General features: G+C 37.1%; 1 protein-coding gene across 1 annotated transcript in view; it reads left to right on the top strand.

Moving 5' to 3' along the window:
* Window positions 1-13,388, top strand: part of LOC133630056 (CUB and sushi domain-containing protein 1-like) — a 426,532-nt gene that overhangs the window by 336,960 nt on the left and 76,184 nt on the right. Inside the window, exon 51 of the mRNA XM_062021303.1 lies at window positions 8,018-8,194. Within this exon, the coding sequence (XP_061877287.1) occupies window positions 8,018-8,194 (177 nt within the window). The remainder of the gene's footprint in view (window positions 1-8,017; window positions 8,195-13,388) is intronic.

The following is a 13,388-nucleotide window of genomic DNA, read 5'->3' as shown; positions in this document are numbered from 1 at the left end:
AAACACTGATTTGAAGAACTTCAGGGAGGAGATGGCTGCATTGAGACAACAGCCCAATGCCAGACAACAAGATGTCACCAATCTATTGAATATCACTGTTTTGGAAAACTTCAAAGAGGAAAGGGATCAGTTTACACAACAGAATGACATAATTACGCATCAATCCTCGATCCTATGCAAGAGCAGTTGACAACAGAGGAGAACCAGATAACATGGATGCTGCTTCAACGGAGCAACAAGTGGTCAACTTTCTGCAATCAAAGGGAATTTATATTGATATTAACACCATTGATGCGTGCATATCACTGAATAGAAGAGACTACAATACCACACCCGTCGCCATTGTTAAGCTCGCCAACAGGAAATACAAAATAGCATTGCTGACACAGGGAAAAAGGCTGAAGGGCACAAATGTGTACATGAACGAGCACCTCACTAAACAAAAGTGGCCTGCAAATATGCAAAATCATTGATCATCTGCCAGTTTTCATAATCTATGACGGAAACTACAAGAAGAGGAACATTGATTAAACATTTGTTTTTGAAAAATATGAATAAAACAAAGTATGACAGCTTTCAAACATGATCTGAGAAAACAGAGTTGGGACAATGTCTACAGTGAAAATGATGTAGATGATGCATACAGTATTTTTGTAATACCTTCAATATGCTTTATGGCAGACACTGTCCATTGACATAGTAAGAAGCAAAATAAAAATAATTAACCATGGATGACAAAAGGACTGAAAAATGCTTGCAAAAAGAAGAATACTTTATAAAGAAAATGTATAACACAAAGATCTACACAAGCAGAAAACAAGTACAAAACGTATAAGAACAAGCTAACTGGCATACTTCGAACATGTAGAAAAGAATATTACATACACTTATTGGACCAGAACAAAAACAATATGAGAGCAACATGGGGCATCCTAAATAGCATTATTAAAAATGGTCCTAAAAAGGACCATCCTAAATACTTCTTAGATGGAAATGTAAAAAAAAGTCAATATGAACAAACAAACAGGAATCAATATGTGAAGATAGGCGAACACACTTTTACAGAACTGAAAATATTTTGTGGCGTACCTCAGTGATCAATACTTGGATCAAAATTGTTCAATCTCTATACAAACGACATTTGTAAAGTTAGAAAGCACTTAACATTAGTATTATTTGCAGATGATACAACTGTGTTTTGTTCAGGAGAGAACACACAAAAGCTAACACAAACAATAACAGAAGAAATTAACAAATGAAAAAGTTGGTTTGACAAAAATCTTTGAATCTCAGTAAAACTAAAATAATGTTGTTTGGTAACAGTAGAATAAAAGTCAAACACAATTACAAATAGACAGAGTAGATATTGAAAGTGTAAAAGAAAACACATTGTTGGGTGTAATAATAGATTATAAAATGACCTGGAAATCTAATGTAAAAATATACAACATAAAGTAGCAAGAAACACGCCAATAATAAATAAAGCAAAACATGTTCAAGAGCAAAAATCACTTCATATTCTCTACTGCTCACTAGTGTTACCATATCTGAGTTATTATGCAGAAATATGGGGAAAGAACTACAAAATGTGCGCTTCATTCACTAACTGTGTTACAAAAAAGATAGATTATAATAATACATAATGTTTGTTATAGAGAACACACAAACCCTTTACTTATTGAATCCCAAATATTGAAATTCAACGATTTGGTGCATTTGCAAACAGCTAAAATTATGTACACAGCAAACTCTCCAAGAATGTACAATAATTATTCTCAATAAAAGAGGAGACATTTAACCTTCGAGCAAAATCTAATTTAAAACATTTGTTGCTCGTGCAACACTTAAAACTTTTAGCATATCCGTATGTGGAATTAAATTATGGAATGGATAATCAAAGAAATCAAACAAAGCACCAATATGATTCAGTTTAAGAGACTGTTCAAACTACAAGTGTTCACAAAGTACACAGAACAAGAATTATAATTAATTATGATGTTACCCTTTTTTTTTTTTTTTAGATAAAAAATATTTATGTATTTAACATTTGTTTACTTACTATGGTATATCATTTATTAATGATTTACTCATTCACTGTTCTGTTACAGAGAACAAGGAAATGGGATAACATTGCTATGGTATGAAAAGGGGTAGGATTCAATAAGCTCTGCTTCTTCCTACTACTTACATTACATTGTATCGTATGCATGTTCGAAATAAACTGAAACTGAACTGAACTGATGCTGTGGTCAAAGTTGGAATTGCCACAAAACGTATTTTAAGATAATCAATGCTCTAGTGCCATCTGGGGGCTATAGTGGATAGTGCACGCCCCCTATTTGTCACGTTCCATGTGACAGGTAAACCCTGCGACAAATGGGGCCGTCTGAATCCCCTTCCTATTGTATGATTTCATATATAAACAAACCTTTGATTAGGTAAATTAACATTCATGTAAGCCATTGCATAAGGTCAATCAATGTCTACCCTGAAATGAATACAAAGTTTAGTGTTTGTGTTCTGTTGTATGAGAATGATAGATAAAAAGAAAGGCCATAGTGGATTAAGATTAAAGTCAGATAGAGATTGAAGTAGATGGGAACAGAGAAAACATGTCTAATTCTGAAAGGCCAACTAGACTTTAGAATGGGAACACAGCAGCATGTTTGGAGAGATGAGGAATGGGACCAAGAGGGCAAGATAGACATGGTCTCTGAGCATGGGGTACTACATTGCAGGAACAAGGTTTTATCACAAAATTGCGGGGAAAGAGAGGCGGGTGACCGAGGGGGAAAGGAGAGGACGGAGTAATCCGACTTGGGCTTGGTGTTGCAGGAGCAATTGTTGGGTAGAAATAGAAAATGGAGGGCAGTTTCATATCTGTGTCATCCAGAGAGCTGTGCTATCTGACCTCTGTGAAATGTCCATTTTTCAAAGATTGAAGATGAAAATAGAATATTTTGTTGTTTGATGTCTGACACTTTGAAGGATTTCCAAGAAAGCTCTTCAAAGACTAATAGGTTACTGACTGAGGGGTTGGCGTTCAAAGAAAATTCATTTGGGATTATTGTTGGTATTGCTGGCTCAGGCTGACTCGCTTTTTGGACAAAACTGTACAATATGCATTTGCTATACACTTAGCTAAACCAAATATAATATAGACGCTTGCTATTTAATTGAGCTGCAAGTACTATATCCCGCCCTCTTGTTGGTCCGACCTTTTTAGTCTATGCCCCACTACCACACACACACACACACACACACACACACACACACACACACACACACACACACACACACACACACACACACACACAAACAAATAATGTTATGTTCAGACACAGAATTTTGCCTAAAATCCACAAGAGAAAAGAACACGTTTTTTTTTTTTTTACGAATTCCAACCTGTAAATAAAGGTCCACTTACAATGGAGCCATTGGTAACCATGACGTCATTGTGTCTATTTCAACCATAAATGGAAAAACAAGGGTTATACTTGTATAGCGCTTTTCTACCTTCAAGGTACTCAAAGCGCATTGACACTATTTCCACATTCACCCATTCACACACACATTCACACATTGATGGCGGGAGCTGCCATGCAAGGCCCTAACCACGACCCATCAGGAGCAAGGGTGAAGTGTCTTGCTCAAGGACACAACGGACGTGACGAGGTTGATAGAAGGTGGGGATTGAACCAGGAACCCTCAGGTTGCTGGCACGGCCACTCTCCCAACTCCCAACCATCCAAAAAGTGCCAACAATACTCCATTTGCATTTTGTGGCCTGGATATTTGCCAAGTATTAGCAATATTCAATCAATCAATGTTTATTTATATAGCCCTAAATCACAAGTGTCTCAAAGGGCTGTACAAGCCACAACGACATCCTCGGTACAGAGCCCGCATAGCACAGAGCAATATTGTTATTATAAGCGACCTACATTAAGCGGCGCATTGATCAAAGAGAGCTTGGATAGCAAACTTCCTTATACTTTTATATTGACATTATGAGCTGGTGAGCTGCTTGTTCACCTTGGACCTCGTGAAAGTTTATTCTAGATCAGTGGTTCTTAATCTTTTTGACCTTAGGGCCCAACTTTTCCACTACGAATATTGACAATCTTACTAATCATATTCAATAATTAAATCTAACCTACAGTTTACAACCTTGTCAAATTATATGAAACAATTTGTTAATTTATTATTAGTTAATTATTATTTAACACATAAACCTTAGGCCTAGGTTAGGCTGATAAGAAAAATGAGTACCAACCAAATATACTGCATAAAAGGAGACTCATAAATAACTGACAAAAAATGTATATACAATTATGTTGTGCTAAAATAAACTAAATTAATAAACTGTGAATATTAGTTTTACCATTGTATTCATAATTGTTGTGCATAAGAAACGTATATGACTTTAGCTCCTGACTTCTTCTGTTTAATATTATGCAATCAAAGTTGCTCAAATTTGATGACCTTGTTAAATATAATACATTAATAATCTTATATAATAATGCTCATTATCATTTCTGTATTATTTTTTTATTTTCGCTAACTGCTTATTTGCTATTACTTTTACCATCATATTTTTACATGTCGTATTTGCTGATGTTGCTCTGTTGTTGTTGTTGTTGTTGTGTTTGCTGTTGTTGTTTTTGTCTATCTGTCTAATCCCCCTCTTGTCCCCACATTGTCTTCCTTTTTTTCTCTTTCTATTCCCTCCTGCTCCGGCCCGGCTGCACCAAATGATAATATAAATACATTTAATAAAGTCAAAATACAAATAAGGCAACAAGAGAAGTATCCTACACTTCTCTTTTGTAAAGTAAATCTGAACAGCCGATATGGGCATCTACATCTGCTATATGATTTGCCTGAGAAGCTGGGCAGGACATAAAAAAAAATAATAATAATAATAATAATCTTATATAAAGCATTTAACAATTCATTGCCGCCTAATCTACAACGTTTTTTTATAAGACGAGTGCAGGCTCATAACTTGAGAGGCTTTGGATATTTCTTATTGCCGAAAGCTCAAACCACTCGTAAACGTTTTTGTGTGTCTGTATGCGGAGTAAAACTATGGAACAAACTGGACTCACAACACAAGCAATGCCAAACTATTAATCGATTTAAACTATTATACAAACATGGGGTCTGGTTCAAATATAGAGATGAGGGTCTTTAATTTGACCTGCTGTTGTACTCTGTCTCAAAGTGTTAACATGTGCTCAATGTTTCCTTACCACTATGTCGTCTATTACCATTGTTGGCATTTTGTCTATTACCATTGTTGGTATATTCATTATTGATACAAATTATTGTTACAGTGTAATAATTATTTTTACCTGTGGTAATGCCACTATGATACAACATCTGTATTATAATCCTTGAAAAAAATAACAGTGAACTCATGTGAATAATCACTGAATGGAGATCTGGGGGTGGGATTGAATAAATTATCTTCTTCCCACTCCCTTTCAGGCAAAACTGGACAATCATGCATTACATACTATACATTACCTTTTGCAATATATTAATTTGCACTATATTAATTTATATTAGTATATGTTGTCAACTTTGTACTTTTTTATGTCATTGCCTGAAATAAATAAATAAATGAAAACAATTAAATGAATATTGTCATTACCGCCACATGTGGTGGAAATATGTATTACAACTGAGTGCTGTGCGGTCCATACGGCCAACAGCTGAGAAACAGATATTTTTGGCAGCCGTCTAAGGGGCTCTTGTGGCCCAACAATGGTTAAGAAACACTGTTCTACATAAAAAATCATGTCTCTCACCTTGATAGTAAAACGGTGTGGACATGAACTGAGAAGTTGGTACATTCTGACAGCGAACTTAGACCTGGAAATGGCAAGAAAGGCACACGAAAGACACTGCTTTACACCCACCCTTTTCTTTTTCAACCCTTCATGAAGATTATGAGTCATTATTCATTTAAACAGGAATATATAAACATCTTAACAGTCGGCATCCCAGTGAGAGCAGACATTGTACAGTAAGCGTTTGTTTTATAATGTTTGTTGGCTCTCATGGCTGTCAGTGATGCTAAAGAAAAAAACGAATGTTGTGATGCTTTGTGAAATGAATGTGCCGTCATATGCTCAAAATGAGCAAAATACATAAATATTAAATGTTATCATGAATGTGCTTGTTACTACATTACATATATACTTGCATCATGTATATAAAACGTTGATGGAAGTGTTTGGATGTTTTTTAAGCGCTTTATAGGCAGAATAGAGCGACTCCCAGAGGCTCCATTTTAAGCTGACTTGCTCACATTTATTTTCTAGTGAGAATGCATAAAAAAAAGATAAACATACTGTATGTGTGCTTGTCTCACATAAGGGTATTGATTTATAGACAACATTCCAAAAAACGTGCAGTTCCTCTTTAACCTTTATATTTGTGTTTGACCTTCCATTCTGCTGTTAAATAAAAACTTTATTTTAGTTTTACTGAGATTCAAAGATAGTCTTTTTTTGATAAACCATCTTTTTATTTTGTTAATTTATTTTGTTTTTATTTGTATTATCTTATGTGTGTTCTCTCCTGAACAAAACGCAGTCGTGTCATATGCAAATAATATTAACTTTAAGTCATTTGTAACTTTACAAATGTCGTTTGTATAAAGATTGAACAATTTTGGTCTCAGTATTGATCCCTGAGATATGCCACAAGATATGTTTAGCTCTGTAGAAGTCTGTTCGCCTATCTTCACATATTGCTTCCTGTTGGTTAAGTAGCTTCTTATCCAGTTCAAGACCAACCCTCTGATGCTATACCGTTCTAATTTGTTCATTAATTTATTATAATTGATAAATCTGTACGATTTTTGCTATTTTCATTTTGACTGGGAATTTGCTCGTTAAAATGATAGGTTGCTGCTATATTTTAAAATCTCTTCAATAATCTTTTTTTAAAATAATTTCCATATCAATTCAGTTACAGTCAGTTGTCACACTTTCGACGAACATCGAGTTGAGATTTATGTCTATAGTGTCAATTAAGTCCTTAACTGAACTTGAATCTGGAAGCTTTTCCTCCAGATTTGGTCCAATGTTCACAAAGTACTTATTGAAGCTTTCAACTACTTAATTTAGATTGTCATTTTTTACATTTCCGTCTCAGATGTACACAGGGTAATCATTCTTAGCACCATTTTTAATCATGCTATTTAGGATGCTCCATGTTGCTCTCATATTGTTTTTTGTTCCGGTCCAATAATTGAATGTAATGTTCTTGCCTGAATGTTCTTAGTATGCCAGTTAGCTTGTTCTTATATGTTTTGTACTTGTTTTCTGCTTCTGTAGATCTTTGTTATTAAATGTTCTATATGATGTATTTTCTTGTTGCAAGCATTTTTCAGTCCTTTTGTCATCCAAAGTTAATTGTTTTTCTTTTGCTTCTTACTATGTTGTTTCAATGGACAGTGTTCGCCATAAAGCATTGTGAAGTATTAAAAAAAAATGTTATATGCATCGTCTACATCATTTTCACTGTATACATGTCCCAACTTTGATATCTTAGGTCATTCTTGAAAGCTGTCATACTTTGTTCTGTACATATTCTTCAGAATGTCTTTCCGTCATCAATGTTCCTCTTCTTGTAGTTTCCATCTTGAAATTGTGAAAACTGGCAGATGATTACTGATGTCAGATATTAGCAGACCACTTGTGGTATTATCAAAATCATTAGTAAAATTATTATCAATATGTGTGGTGCTGTGTCCTGAGATTTCATTTGGCCTTGTGATTTTAGGATATAAACTCAGACTTTACATTGTGTCTATAAAGTTATCAATGGACTTTTATAAATACATTTTTACCATACACAACATATCACTTCCTCTTCCTTCCTACAGCAGTGACCTAGCTGTAGCACTTAATGCAGAAGTAGAAGCGATCTATACTTGGACACATTCCCGACTACATTAGCACTCCCTTAACCTCCTTCAAACCTCTAACTGTTTCTCCAGCTATTTCTTGTGGAGACCCTGGTTTGCCCCCAAGTGTGGTCTTGTCTGGGACACGCAGCTGGACGTATGGCTCAGTGCTGCAATACTCCTGTCTGCCAGGAGGGGTGCTGGTGGGCAATGCTACACGCCACTGTCAAGAAGACGGCACATGGAGCAGGGCACCGCCTTACTGCACAGGTAAAAGCGCTCGGCGTTGCACATTTTCAAGTTTTTGTATTTACTTAATTCCAAAAATACAAACTTTAGCAAACATTAAGACATACTTTTTTGTGTGCAAAGCAGGTTGTTTCAAAAAGCCCTAACCTTACTGGGTCACAGCTTCTCCCATCAGCACAGCCATTCAAATACATGCGAAAAAGGAAATATGGTGCATATCATCGGATCTGATGAAAGCATCAAAGAGGACTCTATCTCTCAAATAAATAAATAAAAAAGTCCAAAATGAGTTTACCAGCACATTGTAAAAAGTTGCTCATGAATCTAAAAATAATCAAAACAATGGAATAGCAACATGTGTAATAAAACAAAACAAATACAATTTAGAAAAACAATTGTGAAACAATACACTTACAGTAATACTGTCAGGAATTATACATTTGCAGTATGTACTGTATTTGCTCTTGATCATTGTATTTTCTATAATTTGGCTTGTTGCTCACCAGTTGCATACCAAAAAGATGAGATCAGAAATATTTTTGAAAGGGCCTACCACGTGAATGCAGTTGAGATAGGCTACAGCACACCCCGTGACCCTGAAAGGGACAAGGGGTAGAAAATGGATGGATGGATGGATGTCTTTTCACAAATTCAAAACCATGATCGCTTTACCAGATTGATTACCAACAACAATAGACACAATGTATCCTATGCTGCTTAAAACTCAAGGGTAATTTCTCAGAATTACTTATCAGACATTTTATTTTTCATTTTTACAAATGCATTCCTTCTTTCTTGAAGAAACCCAAAAAGATACCTTGTAAGTATTCAACAAATGAAATGCATAGGTTGTATTAAACAACACCAATAACTCCAAATCCAAACAATATTACTTAACTGCAATGCAAGTGAATAAGAGTTGTGGTCTACCTGTGTAAAGAATAGAAAGGTTGAGAAGTAGGTAGGAAACTTATGTTGTCAAGTACAGCTATTATGCACACCTCATAACACTACAACTGATCATTTCCAAAGCCAGCGTCAACTGTCTCAACAGCCGGAACGCAATAAGCTCGCTCGGTTGGCCCCGGACCAGAAGGCTCAGCAGGGCAGAATCCATCCTGCAGCTGGATAACCTCATTGAGATGCACAGCGACGCGGTGGGAGCTTTTAAACTCACAAATCCCTACCGGTGGAATTTAAGCTCCTAAAGTTGTGACACGCTCAGCGCTTTCACTGCTAGAACAATTTTAGCCTAGCCTAAATGCAAAGTTATGCTGGTTTGCGTGGGACTCTCACTGTATGTACAGCCTGTAGTTAGTGTGCTTCTCTGCAACCAAAGATGGCCTCACAGATGCATTTTCTTTCCAAAAGATAGCTTATGTTTAAGTGTCTAAGTCGCATAAAATTACTAAAACCATTTAGAATGACACCTTTCTTGCCAGTGATACTGGATGAGCAATAAATTGTACACTGTAAATACCCAGCCATGTCTATGGTTCAATTGTACTATTAATATTCAAGAACTACTATGTAGACAAAACCACATAATGCCTGTTACAGTAAGTGCAAAAACAGTAAAACTCATCTGCATATTTATCTTCATTTGTTGTTGCTTGATTGAAAATGTTTTATTCAGTGGATTTTCTGTTGACTGTAATCACTGTAGTATTTTGTTCATTGTGCTGTATTTATTTATTTATTTGTATTATTTTCCCCTAAAGTTTGTCTCATTTATAAATGTTTGAGCGGTAAAAAAAACACAGGCTATTGAAGGAATCAAGTTAGTGTGCTCCTGAAAACATTCTTAAGACCTGTACATACAGTATTTGCATGTTGTGCTGGTGTATTGTAACCAGATTGTATAGTAAGTACAGTATAAAACAACAGGAAGAGGAAAAAAGTATATGTTTTAAACTTAATTTTTCTGATATTTTAGGACATACGGAACATCAAAAATATATACCTGTATGCATACATCCATATACACAGGGATGAAATTTGGGGTTCAAAAGTGTGGGGACACAACTGTCTTGCTTACAGGGGCATGGTTTGAAAGAATTAGTTGAATGTTTTGGAGTAACATGAATGAGAAACAAATTGTTCAATTTTTTTTTTTTGTACAAAATAACACATTTACTGAGCGAAATAAATAACTTGACTTTGTATGGCCTGGGTGGTTATCGAACCATGTCCGCTGGCACAAAATACTGAAACTTATGCTGTTGCGCTTTGAATTTTATATTTGTCTCATGTATTTGTGATTTACATTGCCATATGGAGGCCAACTCACCCTAATCTTGCATCTGACCGCTGATTGGTCAGCTGCTGCAAGAGTGCTGTCAGTGCTTGCCACGTTTGCAAGAAGGCAGCCCCAGAAAGCCAACCAATGAGCTTGTAGGCAATTTAAAGGGACAAGCTTCAGCATGTGCGACCGTTTTCCGTCTGGAGCTTGTTTGACTTGTCTCCATTCAATGACAGGGTGTTTTAATTTCTAAGAGTAATAGGTTAATAACAAGTTTTGCCAGCGCTAAACCGGATTGTATGTGAAGACAAGGGGCCAATTTTGGAGCGATTAAGGCCCTTACTCGTACTGACTGCAGCCTAAAAACCTCATAGGGGTCATATTAAGATTGTTTTTCTACATTTAGAACACTTGTGTGGTCTACGTAATATGTAATGGTTACTTTTTGGTGAAAATTTGGCATAGATGATGTTTTACAGATGTTTTCAAGCCGCTTTTTGAACGTCTCTTCAGGATGCGCCATTTTTTGGGTGGTGTTATTTACTGCCTCCACTTTGACTGCGTCTTTTCCCCGTCATCCATGTTGTAGTTTTTAGCGCTTCCATATTAAGTGTTATGTGTACAGGAGGAGGAGACGGCACAGACAGCAGGGGCGTAGTTTAGCTCTATGTTTTATTTTGTATATAAGAATATATACTATTTATAAATACAAAATAATAATTTCAATCAACAAGAGGAATGGAGTGTGAACTCATCCAAATATGTATAGTGTGCGACTATATGTGGGAATTAGTGAGTGTTACCAGGAGTGTTGCGCGAGAGGTGAGGAAGTCCAGGGGGCACAAGACAAGCTCGGAGGTCCGTGAGCAGGCAGGAAGTTGGGGCGATAGAGAGGCGTCGAAGGTCCGTGTCCAAGCGGGAGGTCGAGATCCAAGAGGCAGCCAGGGAAGCAAAAGGAATGCGGGAAGACGAGACACACAGCTCGTAACGTGGAACGAAGGCAGGCTGCAGGGAGGACGACAAGGGAGGACACGAGACGATAAAAACGACGGGGGTGAAAAACACAGAGAGCAAAGAGTGCGCATAGAGCTTGACGTGTAGGCTTACTGTACGGGAACAGATGACTACGTTCTGGCGCGGGATAGCAGGTTGTGCAGGCTTTTGAAGGCGGGTCTGATGATCAGCTTCAGGTGTGCTGATTGCCGGTAATTGATTGCAGCTGTGCACCGGCGCAGTCTCTGCAGGAGTGGCACACGCAGGTTCGCTCTTGGAGGTGCGCTCATCAGAGCGCACAGATGAGTGTGCATTGGGATGCGCCTGGGCCGTGACATTAAGTCTTCTATATTAAGTCTGTAATCCAATTCACGTGTCTGTAAACAAATGTGTTTGTCTGTATCTCAATGTGTGTGTGTGTAATCAGAGTTGCCTGTCCGTATTAGGATTTATCTGGGTAAAACAAAACAAAAAATCTGTTTGCCGTATTTCCTCGATTGTCTTTGTATTACCTTTTTTGCGACGTTTCTGCCGTTGAAGAGTTCTGTCTTTGTATTCAGATGTGTGTATGTGTAAGGCAAGCTGCGTCTATGACTTGTGTGTGTGTGTGTGTGTGTGTGTAAAAAAAATGTGTCTTTAATCAGATTTGTATATGGCTGGAAGCCTGATTAGCTGTATTTTTACACCCAACATTTGCGAAACGTTTGCCATGTAAGTGTTGTGTGTCCGTTCAGCGATTCAAAGTTGAAAAAGACTTGTCTCTGTAACTTCACCTTGCATTTCTCTAAACTCACCACTAGTTGGCACCCTGGCATCCACTCACAATCTTGATGGTGTTGAAGCCAAAAACAACTATAATGGATTTTCCATCACTTTATGTAAATCAAAGTTTATGTTTTAGCTTTAGATGTCAGAAGTATTTTATACTCAAATAAATTATCAGTAATGTTATGACATAAAAGTGGCCAAAATGATCGTGTTTCCAGCCACTGCTTCTCCTCATTGAGAGGGGCCAGATATGGTGGTTCATGCATTTGGTCCCCGGACGCCATTCCTGGTAAAGTGTTTAGGGCACCTCACACGGGGAAACCGTGAGTCTGACAGTCACCCTATCACTAAGGGAGCCCCACCCCCCAACAGTGTAAACATGATCATTTGTGCTGCTATATGTCATACCCTTACTGATAGCTTATTTGAGTACAAAACACTTCTTACAACTGCTGCTGAAACATTAACTTTTGATTTACAGTCGTGGTCAAAAGTTTTCATACACTTGTAAAAAACATAATGTCATGGCTGTCTTGAGTTTCCAATAATTTCTATAACTCTTATTTTTTTGTGATAGAGTGATTGGAGCACATACTTGTTGGTCACAAAAACATTCATGAAGTTTAGTTCTTTTATGAATGTATTATGGTTCTACTGAAAATGTGACCAAATCTGCTGTGTCAAAAGTATACATACAGCAACGTTAATATTTGATTACATTTCCCTTGGCAAGTTTCACTGCAATAAGGCACTTTTAGTAGCCATCCACAAGCTTCTGGCAAGCTTCTGGTCAAGCATGGTGGTGGTAGTATTATGCTCTGGGCCTGTTTTGCTGCCAATGGAACTGGTGCTTTACAGATAGTAAATGGGACAATGAAAAAGGAGGATTACCTCCAAATTCTTCAGGACAAGCTAAAATCATCAGCCCGGAGGTTGGGTCTTGGGCGCAGTTGGGTGTTCCAACAGGACAATGACCACAAACACACGTCAAAAGTGGTAAAGGAATGGCTAAATTAGGCTAGAATTAAGGTTTTAGAATGGCCTTCCCAAATTCCTGACTTAAAAGTGTGGACAATGCTGAAGAAACAAGTCCATGTCAGAAAACCAACACATTTAGCTGAACTGCACCAATTTTTTCAAAAGTAGTGGTCAAAAACTCCACCAGAAGCTTGCCAGAAGCTTGTGGATGGCTACCAAAAGTGCCTTATTGCA

The sequence above is a fragment of the Entelurus aequoreus genome, linkage group LG02, assembly GCF_033978785.1.
Source record: "Entelurus aequoreus isolate RoL-2023_Sb linkage group LG02, RoL_Eaeq_v1.1, whole genome shotgun sequence".
Lineage (NCBI taxonomy): Eukaryota > Metazoa > Chordata > Actinopteri > Syngnathiformes > Syngnathidae > Entelurus > Entelurus aequoreus.
Note: the sequence above shows the minus strand (reverse complement) of the source record. Positions and strands in the feature narration are given on the sequence as shown.